Below are 12,810 nucleotides of genomic sequence, written 5' to 3' on the forward strand. Positions count from 1 at the left end.
AGATGGCTTTCAGGAGGATCTGCTACAAAAAAATTCCCATCAGCTGAAATTACATTGATTGGCCTGCAATTCCTTGGGTCACCCTTCTCATCATTCTTGAAGGGGAGCGTGATGTTTTCCAGTCACGAGGATCCTTCCCTGACAGCCCAGAGTTTTGAAGATGACAGAAAGAGTTCATGCTATGACATCAGCTGGCTCCTTCAGCAACATTGTATATATCTGATCTGATTCCATCAATGTGCATATTTCTAATTTGTTTAAATGGTCTGTAAGTTGGTCTTCCACTTCTGTGGGTAGTCCTTCACTCCTGAAGACTCCACCACTATGCTCAGGAATCTGAAAGGAGCCCTTATCAGTAAAAAAGGAGGAAACGAAGCTATTGAGCTTCTCATCCTTTTAAGTGATATTTTAAAGAGGTCTCCTGCCCAACGGGGTTCTCTGTAACTATCATATTATTGCGGAGTCCAGGGCCCGTTAAAGCTTTGGTACTGCCAGTTATAGAACCATTTGCACTGAGACTATTTTACCATAAACACATAAATTCACAGCCTGTCCACACACTTACCTGACTTTTAGAGTTTTAATAGAAATAAAAACCTAGCCATTTGGGGGAATAAATTTTTACACAGAAGTTAGAAGTTAGGCATTAAGGAAGAAAAATAACCTTCAGATTTTATTCCTTTGACTAATGTGATGTGACACATATGGGTTAGTCAAAATGTTTAATGTTGCATGAAGTTTCAATGATAATTTCAGTTAATCTGATGATGATGTGCTAGATGATTTGTTAACTTTGAGATATAATAACATAAAGACATGTTTTAAATTGTATTCTAAATAATGTTGTATTTTGATGTTTCAAATAATATGGTACAAAGATATCTCTTTTGTTATATCTGAAAAAAGCAAATTTTGAGAGATTCCTCTAATCTCTTAGAGCATTCGACTCAGAGCTCTTCAGAATTCATAACATACTGTTGACATACAAATATTTCCCCTAGTGCCATATCCAGTCACGTGTCTTCCTAATGCTACCTCAGTTCGAATTCCCATAGGAAAGCTGCACGCTTTATGAATACATGCACTGAAAATAGAGCAGTAACACAAAAAGAAAAAACAACTCATCAGTGTCTCATATAATTAAATTAATTTCAGCAGGTAACAGGAAAGAAATCAGATGATGAGAGACTGCAGAAACGAGAGAGAATTCTGAGACGATGTGCAGCTGTGAATAATTTTGCTTTGTTAAGATGCACTGACATGAGGCAAGAAATAGGACCTTTGACAGAAAAGCTACAGAAAAGATTCCACTTCAAACAGAGGAAGAAAGCTCTGATAATCACTATACCTAAAGCAAATTCTAAAGGCTATGGCACTGACCTCTTTTAAGGAAAATTACAGCTCTATTTTATGCCCTGGTCATCACCACCCAAGCTTCACAGACAGCAAGTCTGATGCCTTCATTTCTTCCTTTCCTCACTATCATCCTGCAGATGCCTTACTTCTCACTCACAGGGAACAGACAACTCTTGCAAGCAGAGTACCTTTTAATGTTAAGAATTCCATAAAGTTGGTTTTGCTCAAAGTAGAATTAAATAAAAAAAAATAAATCTATTAAGCAGTAAACAACTATTAGAGGTTGTCGTCTGCAGAAGACCAAGCAAACTCAAGTGGAAACTTCTTTGTACACAATGTATCTGATTTTGCTGAGCTAAACCATTGCAGACTGGACATGCTTAAGATTTTTATCATTTCCTCATGTGTTCATGGTGGCAGAATGAAGACTAGAGTCTCCTCAAGGTATGAAACTAAAGAGCCAGCCACACTACCAGTGATATTTCTCCTGACAGCCCAGACACGTTCTCAGTACTCAATACACAGCATATGGCACAGTGTACAGTTATTTCCATCACAATGAAAAACCCACAGGTACCATAGACTATGGCCTGTAACTTACTGCTTCTTTCCTTTTCTTTAATTATTGAAAAAAATCCTGAGCTTCCTCTATTTGGTTAACTTTCTATGCAATACTATCTGTTATTTTCTTATAGAAGAATGATACGTTTTAAATGTTTCTTTGGTGGTTAGATGTGTTCTGTTTAACATAAATTTAGGACTCTGGAAAAAAGGACCAAAATAATCCCCTCAGATTTAGTATTTTGTTTTTACTTTCACTTTATAAAGCTACACTTGAGTTGCTACACTGACATTTAATTTTACATGGACACTCACAGCAGAGACTTTTATTTGGATTCATGCCACCAGCCTGCACAAATCTAATCACCAAGCCACTCTGCTGTGTGGAAATAAGGTTTACAGTATTTTTTTATTACTTCCTATTGCATCAAATTTTCTTTGGTATAGCAAAAAATCCAGAAAAACTTGTTTTTCTTAAGATCTGGATTACTTGCTTCAAAATATGACAGTCAGCACAATTAACCATGTGATGTGAGCTATTAGACAGTTTGACAGTACAAAGCAGGACACTAGAAGATAAGCCTCCTGTCCTGCAATTCCAGCTATTTTTCCATTCCAGTGTAATGCTGCAAAGATAAATGGTTGCTAAATAGCATGTTCAATGTTATTCAGCAGACAAGATATAAATAACGGTGATAAATTAAAGCTAAATGCAAAAAAAACCCACCTCAAACCAAAACCAACAATGCAGTTAAGCTGTTTATTACCCAATTGGAAGCTAGAAATCTTACTTTTATCAATATAGCTCATTCTTTCCTTGAAAAGTGTGCAGTTGCTCACTACAGAACCTGATTTTTTTCAGTCTTGTTATCTTTTCCATCTCAACTTTTGTCACATGTATAGATAAGAACCACTTAAAAGAACTGTAGCATACGAGATGGTATTTTCCTACTTTTTCCACTGCTGCATGTAATGACAGCAGAACAGTATTATTGGGCTTGTTACTCTTGAACTCAGCATTGGATAGTTCTTCATGTAAAGCTGTCACCGAGAGAGATGCTTAGCAAAAACCCCTTATGGAAAACTGCTTTAATCCTCATGCCTTCCAAGTCTCTTCTATTTACTCTGAATCAGTATGACATCCACTCCAGGCCCTTAGACTTCCGAGCAGTAAGGACATGTCATAACAGCAACAGTGATGCGGATTACACTATTACGTTCTGGTTCACTGAGTTTTATCAACAGAAGAGAGATGAAGAAAGCTTAATAGATCAGAAAATTCAGAGGTTTTTGCACTGATTACAGTAAGCGAAGCTGCTCTTGACGAGAACAGATACAATTCAGAGTATTTCTTCCTGTTTCTAGAAGACAGGCATACCCAACATGTGTTTTCACACATTCAGTTCTTTTGCATGAAGAAAAATTAGCTTTGATGCCTGAACAAAATAAATGTTTTACACCATTAAAAGAAAAATAAAGCTATGGTTCCCCTAGTAGCTTTCAATGCAGAATGTCACATCCCAGAGTGGCTATTTTTTCATATGCTGCAGTTAACAGTAATTAGGCAATCACTGAAATGTACAGGAAAGAAGACAAGTGCTCCTCCAACCCCTGTAATTTTCCTGCTTGTCCTTAGGAGAATCTTTCATTGTATTTCTGGCCAGAAGGCATTTTGTAGTTCCAAGAGCAGTCATTTCCACCTATTCCCTTGATTTTCTTGATTTATTTTAAGAAATATATTAAAATGGCAGCAACTAGACATCATAGGAATCAATTTTAAAAAATGAAAAAAAAAAATTAAAAATCAGTAAACCCATTAATAAACTATAAGGACAGAATGGACAATCTCCTCAATGTCTTATCAGAAAATTCTTCAAAGATCCTAACACTAACAATATCTTCTCTAGCCAAATTTTACAATATGCTCTAAATGAGAGAAATGAAAGTTATGGTTACACCGTTTGGGGATAGAGGAATTATGCCAGGTCTCAGAAAAAAAACCATCCAAACCTCATCCTAAAAATAGTCCCCCCTCTTGACTATAATGAATTCCAGCAAAGATGCAGGTATTGATAAAAACCTATAGCCACCTGGATTGAAGTAGAAATATCTTTGACAGATGGATTCTACAGCATTTAGGACTATATCTGCCAAACAAAGCACAAACGCCACTCATGGTAGCAACCAGCAAATACAGACTACCCAACAGAAGTCGAGCAGAAAACCTTCCTGGCAGTTCTGTTCTTTAGGATCTGAAAAAAGAGGGTCATTCAAGGACGGCTGTCCTCTCCCCAACAATTACAAGTACTCCAGTACGACACACTGAATACGGAAGGTATTGATGGACAACAACATGATTAACTTCCAATCTTTTCCAGTTTGTGGGAGGAAGGAAAATACGCAGCCAAGGCCACAAGTGCAAGGTCTGTGCCAAACCAAGGTCAGAACGCCGACACAATTTAAAGGCGTCAGCAGCATCGCAGCATCATGGGATTCCACTCACCACCACATTTTTCACAGTGTTAATCAGGAATAGAAAAGCCGGATGTTGGTCGGTAACTCAGAACTTTAGTCATTAAGTAGTGGCTTTCTGGGCAAAGACACTGCCTGAAACAATTATAATCATTCCTTCGTCACAAGTCACAGATGCTTTCTACCAAACAGACTTTATCAGCAAAGACTAGAACCTAAAATGGTTTCAGACCATTTTAAAGGCAACTGGGGGTCACTAGATAATGTATTCTGACTTGTACTATGCAGGGCGCAGTAGTTTACTCCTAGCTATTCTACTGAAATCCCAAATATCTATATTTAGCAACTGCTATTAAAATATGAAAATAAAAAAAATGAGCCATGATGGAAAGACTTCAAAACGTAGTCTCTTGGTATGGTTTTTTCAGTAGTTTATCACTCTGTGCTTTCAGGAAATTTATCCTCTTGCTAATTTACTTATCTTTAACCCTCAATCCTTGGTTCTTTCTGACAGCGCAACACACTCAAACTGCACCATCACTGCAAGGTTTCAGATACAATTGCAATGATAGAAATCCAGGAGTTAAAGTATGGATGACTAGTATTTTAAAGTAACTAGTTTGTATGCAACAGCATGCATCAGAGATTATGGTTAATAGTCAATCTTTTTTCTTCTTGAAGTGACAAGTAAAACCAGTAATATTTAAACTGTCTTGTTTCAGCTTCCTGTTCCTGTAGTTTTTTCCCCTGAAAGATTTCATTAGTAAGTCTTCCCCCTTCTTCCCAGTTTGCTACAACATTGATTTACAGTGGTTTGACATAAATTCTTTCCTTCATGTATAAGTTCCTTCTAAATGTGCACCCTAAATCCAACCCATCCTCCTACACAGATGTAACCAAATCTCTGATCTTTCATTTTGTAGATCATGTAATTTGATGTGCAATCTTCTGTGAGATCATAATTTTAGCTGATTAGTCGTATAAACACCCTTATTAAAAGTAAGTACTGACCTTGAGGTGAGGCTGAAGGAAGCAGCAAATCCAGGAAGGAGATGCGAAAGAAAAAGAGTTAAAGTTTGTGAAAACAGTGTCCAGAGATAAGGCAGTTCAAGAATACAGGACAAAACAAGCAGATCTAAATCAGGTAATGACACACAGACACACAATCCTTCACAAACACAAAGAGCTGCATGTTTTATAGACATCTAATTTAAAAAACAAAACAAAACAACAAAAATAAAGAACATTTATATTAGATTACACCATTTCACTTAGAGGCAACTTTCTGTGGAGAAAATAGTCTCAAAAATGTAAGTTTTTGCGAAAGGGAAATAAGCCAACTGTAGAAAACTCTGGATTTACACCACATCACTAGCAAGTATCCTTCTCCCAGAATTCTAACAAACATTTTGAAAACGTGGAATTTGATTATCTGAGATGAACCATGACGCGTCCCTTCATGCCATCTTCTAGGGGCTTACTTTTTCACCATGAGCAAGACACACATTTTTTTTTCCACTTTTCCTGCAGATGACCCAAACTTGCCAAAAGCAAATAGAAGGGAGAAAAACCCCAACCATGGAGTAAAGTCTTCAAGTCCTGAAGACTTATCAAAGCTGAAAGTACATCTTAATTTTGACATTGAAGTCACTCTTCCAAAAGCAAATACAGAAATCATCTGCCTCTTCTTCCTGCAGTGTTGCTGTCTTAATTTTCCCATATAAGGTGCAATCTAAAAACAATAATGACCAAACAGGCATATATTTGACAGTTCTCTCCAACATTGTTCAATAGCAGGACTGACAAAGACAAAATGCTGGAGTTCCCTGTATATCATGAGGTCCCATATGTTCATTATTGCTTTCCTTCCCCTCCACCCCCCAAGTATCTCCAATATCTTTTCATAGGCATCTGCTCTCAATTTCACTGATAACAGCAAGGTAAGTCAAGGAGGAGCCATAAATGCAGATATTTTTCATCTGATTTTAAACTTTATTCTTTTTCAGTCAATAGAAGAGAGAAGTAAATGTCCTCCTGTCTAAAGTGGCAGTTTGGCTTCTATGACATATGTTGTACTTCTCCCATGGCAAAATTTCACTCTAAAAAGGCAGGATACAGTCTGGAGAAAAATATTTCTATAGGATAGGCTAATTGCTATATGACTTATTACTCTTGGTGTATGGAACCATGTAAATTACATCTGAAATCCTTATTTCTGGCTTAAATTTTACAATCAACAATGTAGGATATTGAATTTGTAGAAGCAGTAGTTTCACAGCAAGGTACAGCGAGAAGTGTATTGTGGTCTACAAAAGATACACTACTGCAAAGATACTTTTCTTTGGCTTATAAACTAACATTCTTCAAATCAAGTTCTTCAAGGACAGCTGTTGTAAAGGCTGTATTATTTCGGGATTTTGGGAAAGCTGAGACTTGCAACATGCCAAATACCACATCTCAGTGTTTGATCTTTCAAAAGCCTCAGTTAATTCACATAGAAAAACATAACAATTCTGACTGAAATCCAAGAGTATGCTCTCTAAGCTGAGCTGCAGAACTATGACTGGTCAAACAAATTTAACAAAAGGGAACCAAAAAATGAAAATAAACGCTTGATTAGATATGGGAATAAATAAGGTAAGGGGGAAAAAGCTTGTCCTTTTTTATGACTGTTATTGAATCCAGATGATGAAAGTTTAATAGTTCTCATTTTGTGTTTCAGAGACCCTCTGTAGTTACTGGTTCTGTTGTAATGATGTTGTGATACTGTTTCTTCAATTTAACAGTGAAAAAAAGTACAGGCTAGAATTCAGGACAGCCCTGTAGAATTTGAATGAACCATACTGCTCTTTCAACTGCTATTAAAGGTAGCATCTTTTGCTGGCACAAGATGAAAGCAAAACAATACCTGAAATTCTATGCTGAGGTCACACATAATTTTCTGTATGCGACAGAAGTATTATTTAACCAGCTGCACAGGATTTGAATGGAGAATAACAATTGCTACATCTTCATTTTGTTATGGAATAAATTATTACTTCCAAAGAAAAATGTATTTTGCATAATTGCTAGCCCCTTTTTCCATGGTTTTTTTACAGGAGCTCAGAATGTTTTTTTAAAATGTGGATTTTAGAATAATCTTACTATTCATCCAAACAGAGATGAGAAACGTGTCAGCTGCCTTTGAAAGCACATTAAAATCAGAAAAAATCTGGAACCATGCTATCACTCAGATTGAGACAGATAGCTGAACCTGCCAGCTATTAGGAAGCCAATGGAGATCTGCTACAGACTGGTGGTGAAGCCTCAGTGCACAGGGCTACATCAGTGAAATTGAGCAGAGGAGCACAGCAAGCACCTGCCCCAGGAAGCAGCCTCAAGCAAGCAGGATCAGACCCGTACTGAGACATGCCCGTTACAGAGCAAAATAACCATTTTCAGTTTGCACCATTTCCCTTCGAGCAAGGACACACACTTGCAGCATTCCTTACAAGATCCAGCAGCAGCGCTTCTGCCCAGCCCCATTAACTGTGTACTCCGATGCAACAGTCACACAGGGAGACAACACAACAGTAACACCAACTGGTGGTCTTGGAGAAATCCATTAGCTTTTAAAACGCCATCTCGTTAATTTAAAGATGTAGCCAACTTAAATCTGATCATTGGTGAGATATGAACATTTCAGTATTTCAATTAAGGAATATATATGTATTTAAAAAGCTCTTGATTATTCCAGGTACAATTTTTTCCACGTACTTGTATGCTACATCAGTCTCAGACGCACTTAGGGAGAAGTTTATATAATGATTTCTAGTCAATCTTTGAATTCTGCTTGTTTGACAAGTGAGTGATTGTGTACATTTACCACTTTGTCATTTCTTCAAAGTAGTCTGACAGGGATTAATACGCACTTGATCTTCTTTGTATTGGTCAAAGCAGAAAGGCGATTTAGGTTTACCACTTTTGACACCTTTTTTTAGTAAAAAGAATGAGGGCTGGTCCTTTCATTTCTTTTTAGTTGGTATTTATAGGCATAGAGAAGAGATGGAAGGCTTGTCTGCACATCCATGCACTGATCTAAAAGCACAAACACGACCACAGATGGCCATAGAGAATTAATGTTGCTATTTCACTGGCATACTTGGCGATTACTGGATTTTCCTTTTGTTCTTACTGTAGTCTGACTACATAAGGATCTCCCACTTTTATTTTTACTGTATCAGTTGCATAAAAGGGGGTTTTTCATTGTGACTGAAACAAAGCTACAAGACAGCTTTTGAAGAGATGCAATCAAGACAGGTAACACCGAAACTCTGATATGCAGACTAGGCTCATTATCTACAGCATTTTCTTTCTCCTCTGATTTTATAATTACTTTAATTATATCATAGCTCTTACACTCTACTGATCTAGCAGTTGGGTTGGAAGATATTTGCTAAATAAAACCCACAATTGCTACAATGCAGGCATAGTATAAATCATCAGATGACAACTCCTATATTCATTACAGATAATAGACTTAGGTGTGAGAGGGAATGCTTGATAACCACCTTAATGACAAAAACAAACAAGGCTTAAACGCTACAGGAAGTTTGGCAGGAAAAGCAGCTTTCAGAAAAGTTCACAAGCAGAGCTTCTCAATGCTACTAAGCACTTCTCTAACGTAAAGTCCTTCTCGGAGGATTCCAGATCAGATCCTTGGTCTTGGAATTGTAGATTAACCAATGCTTTCAGCCCATTGCTGAATTAAACAGAGGAGATGTTCTGTACTCAGGTCTACAGAGATGATTCACTCTGTTTAATAGTCCTGCCAGCCTGAACACGGAAATAGTACTGGGGCAAGTACCAGGCTTAGGGGGTTCAATGATGGGATAACGAAGCAAGCTCATTCAGCCAAAGCCTGTACTAGCCCTGATCATCTCACCCGCTGGACTAATTGGGGTTCTTTCACCTTGGTTTTTAAAACAGCTGTTTCTGCAATATAACAACGTTTCAGTTTCTCCCAAAATACAGGAAAAGAGAGAGAATGGGAAATAAAGGCCAGCTAAAAAAAGAACGAATGGAAAAAGGATATCCCAATATAAGAAAAAGGTGAGGATGGATTGAGGAGTCACCATAAAATTACTATGATGGCTTTTTTATATGGTGATCTCTACAGATGGATTTGCAATTACTGGCAGCATCTCTCTCTCCCTTTTCTTTTCTTAGATGTAGGTTTCAAAAGCTATTAGTGAGCCTGAGTGTTGATCTTAAGGCACTCTAAAGAAGGTTGACTTTCAGAGGGCAGACACCTGCCTTCCGAAAATCAGCATACTTTCAAATGTCTGAAGTTAAGTACCTGTACGTAAAAGTGCCTGTGTGTTATATTCTTATCTGTTTAGAGTAGTTATGTCGATACAAAATGTATTATTTTTTTCCTCTGTGAAACTCGATGTGGGATTTCAGGCCTTATGTTCCTTTTGAATGAAGATAAAGCAAAATTGAGAAGAAAGAAATTACTCAACTTGGAAATGATGAAGCATTTCTTGGCTTGAAAATGATGAAAAACTTAATATTCAATAGATCCATGTGCTCAGAGGTGGAGCTGGACTAGCTATAGGTCTGACAACTTCTTTCCATTACAAGACCTTGTCCTCAGTTGCTTGCCAAATATTAATAAATTGTGTTGTAATTTTCCATGACAGGTGTCAGCCTCACCCGGGATTTTTGGGGGGCAATTTAAGCTACATCCTTCACACACCAAGGACAGCATTCTTGTGGAAAAAATTGGTTCATATGGTTAAAGTCTGTATCACTTTACTGTGACACGTAAGCTCACAGAAGAGGTGAATTACATTGCAATCTTCATTTTGGACAATCCTGAGGTTTGGGTTTTTAACCTTAGAATCTTAACATTCATTTAAACTAGGGATTTTGGGAGAAGTGGATGAGAAGCAACAATAAAAAAATCTGCCTTGTAATATGCTATGCAACCATGCGATAAACATATTTGATTCGCTTTTACAATTTATGGTACCAAAATGGATTATAGTGTTTTAAAGTGATATTTAATAATTTCAATTTTTCCTACGCCTGAATCAGAGTTCAATTTTTGGAGGACTATAATGAGCTATGGTAATACAGAGCTATAGTCACACCATCTCTCATGGCTAACTTTAATGGTGCTGATTATGACTTTATAAGCACCTCTTGGTCTTTAATTTGACAACGTCTCTTTTACTTTGAATTACTTATATGCCCTGATGTGGTTCTTGTGTAGGAATTATCTAAAACAATTACTTATAAATTCACAGAAACAACCAACTTAAAAACCAAGGACAATTACTATAAGATACAAGTAGTGTTTGAAAATACGTATTTCAACTTCAGATTGTTGACTTAAGCTTAGGGCATAATTTACTAGTATAGTTTCCTTTACACTGTTCTAGAAAACCATAAAGCTGATAGAACATGCAGTTAATTTCTCTCTCCATCTATCCTTCACAGATCACTACACAAACATATCGCCATCTTACAGACATCCTGAGTAAGATACTTCTTTCTACTGTCCACTTTTTATAGCGCTCCTTCTAGATCACTCTATGGTTTTTAATCTTTTATTTTTATTTACTTTTGAGAAGAAATATTGAAGATGAAAAGTATCTTTTGACTGCTACACATCAGAAGTTTGAAGGTTTCTTCCTGAACAGGGCATTCTTAAATTCTATTCAGAAAAACTCCCCCAAAATCTCTCTCTCAAAATAGGCATCATTTTCATCTGTCCTTAATGGGACTGCAGGTATTCCAAAGCCAGGCACTGTCTTATCAAAGTCAAAGTCAAATGGAAAAAAATGGTGGTGCCCTATGTTCTTAAAAGGACTACCTATCACACATACAGTGAGCTTGTCAATTTAAAATCAATTTCAAGTCCATGACTGGAACAAGGACTTCTATATATATTCACTCAGTGCTTACCTCTGCAGCATGACATACACATGTATTTACTGCCACCTCTCAAGTACTTAGAGAGTTAGTTCTTATTTGCAGGACATATGGACACAAATATCTCTGTGTGTAAATGACCATTTGAAGGCTGTGGTGGCCATGTCCAAGATGATTAGCATAATTTTTCATTCTTTTCTCTTCTTTTTTTTATTAATTACAGGATAATAATCACAATAAAACTAAGAATAAGGCAATACTGACCTCTCTCAATGACAGATTTTAGAACACTTGTGTTTTAGCTGCTTAAGGCAGAATCGATAGCAGAGATTAGAACCAAAGGGAAAAGGCAGCAAGAGAATTAGAATAAAAAGCAACAGCTTCCGTCGAGTTTAAATCAGGAAGAATAGCAGCAAACCTCCTTTGGACTGTGGTCAGAACCACTGTGACAGGAGTTGAATGCAGAGACTGTTAGAGCTTGGACTTGACATAACTAGTTCCTGTTTGACCTCAGGAAAAAAAAAAAAAAACCAACAACAAAAAAGCATAATTGCAACAGACCCAAAAAGCAGCAGCAGCAGCAGCCGGGCAGCCAGCAGTGACATTCCACCCCGTAGGAAACAGAAGCCTTCCAGAGCACTCACTTTCCCAGGAAGTCCCACACAAACCCCCCTACGTGTTGCGGTGCAGGGACCGACACCTGGTAGGGAGGGTGCAATTTGCGGGAGGCGTGCTTTCTGAGAAAAGGCATAGTCAAAAAAAACCCCAAAAACCAAAAAACCCCCGCACGTACAAAACAAAACAACTCATGGAAACCAGGACGTGACAGTATAAACGGAAAGAAAAAGCGAGGAAGGAAACAGAACACAAAATGAAAAGTTACAGAGAGACAGATTGTGGAATGGCAATACAAAAAGCAAACAGTTAGTTATAAAGAAAGTGAATAACCAGACAGCTGCAAAACCCTCTACACCACCACAGTCTGGGGACAGAAACAAAACTTATGGGGCTGTTCACCCACAGAAGAAATGCGGACTCATGGCCCACCTTCCTGTAAGAAGAAGCAAAATCCTGCCCACAGAGAATACAAATTAATGAAGTTGTGCTTTCAATCTCATGTTATCTCTAGAGTATTTTTCAAACTTTTGTATAGCATGCACCATATTAAATACAGTACTTTTTGGTATCTTTCCTCCCATTCATGGCTGAAAAACAATGTCCACCACCCTCTAATTGCAACAGTTACTGAAAAGTGGAAGCATTTTCCTCTTTATTTTAATTTGAAGTGAAGGCAGCTTTGCCGTTATTGAAAAGGCTGAAGAGAACGGTTTCCTGATTTTCATTTCATCTTCCTCTCCTCCTGTCTTTTCTCCTTCCCCTATACATACCTCCCTAATAGGTGATTCATTTCATCTGTTCTATGAATGAAACCGTGTTGCTGTTTCTCTTCTCCTCACAATGTCTAGTTGTGACATGTAACTAGAATTAGGAAAAACTCCA

The 12,810-nt window shown here is 37.4% G+C and overlaps 1 protein-coding gene across 6 annotated transcripts in view; it reads right to left on the reverse strand.

The window, feature by feature from the left end:
* ERC1 (ELKS/RAB6-interacting/CAST family member 1) overlaps positions 1 to 12,810 on the reverse strand; it is a 289,235-nt gene that overhangs the window by 155,517 nt on the left and 120,908 nt on the right. For 3 of the 6 annotated variants that reach the window (XM_014937475.1, XM_014937472.1, XM_014937476.1), the window contains one exon: positions 5,401 to 5,412. The exons of the other annotated variants lie outside the window; for them this stretch is intronic. In XM_014937475.1, coding sequence (XP_014792961.1) covers positions 5,401 to 5,412 — 12 coding nt within the window. The remainder of the gene's footprint in view (positions 1 to 5,400; positions 5,413 to 12,810) is intronic. 6 annotated transcript variants of the gene reach the window in all.

Source organism: Calidris pugnax, unplaced genomic scaffold (genome assembly GCF_001431845.1).
Source record: "Calidris pugnax isolate Ruff unplaced genomic scaffold, ASM143184v1 scaffold1, whole genome shotgun sequence".
Classification (NCBI taxonomy): Eukaryota; Metazoa; Chordata; class Aves; order Charadriiformes; family Scolopacidae; genus Calidris; species Calidris pugnax.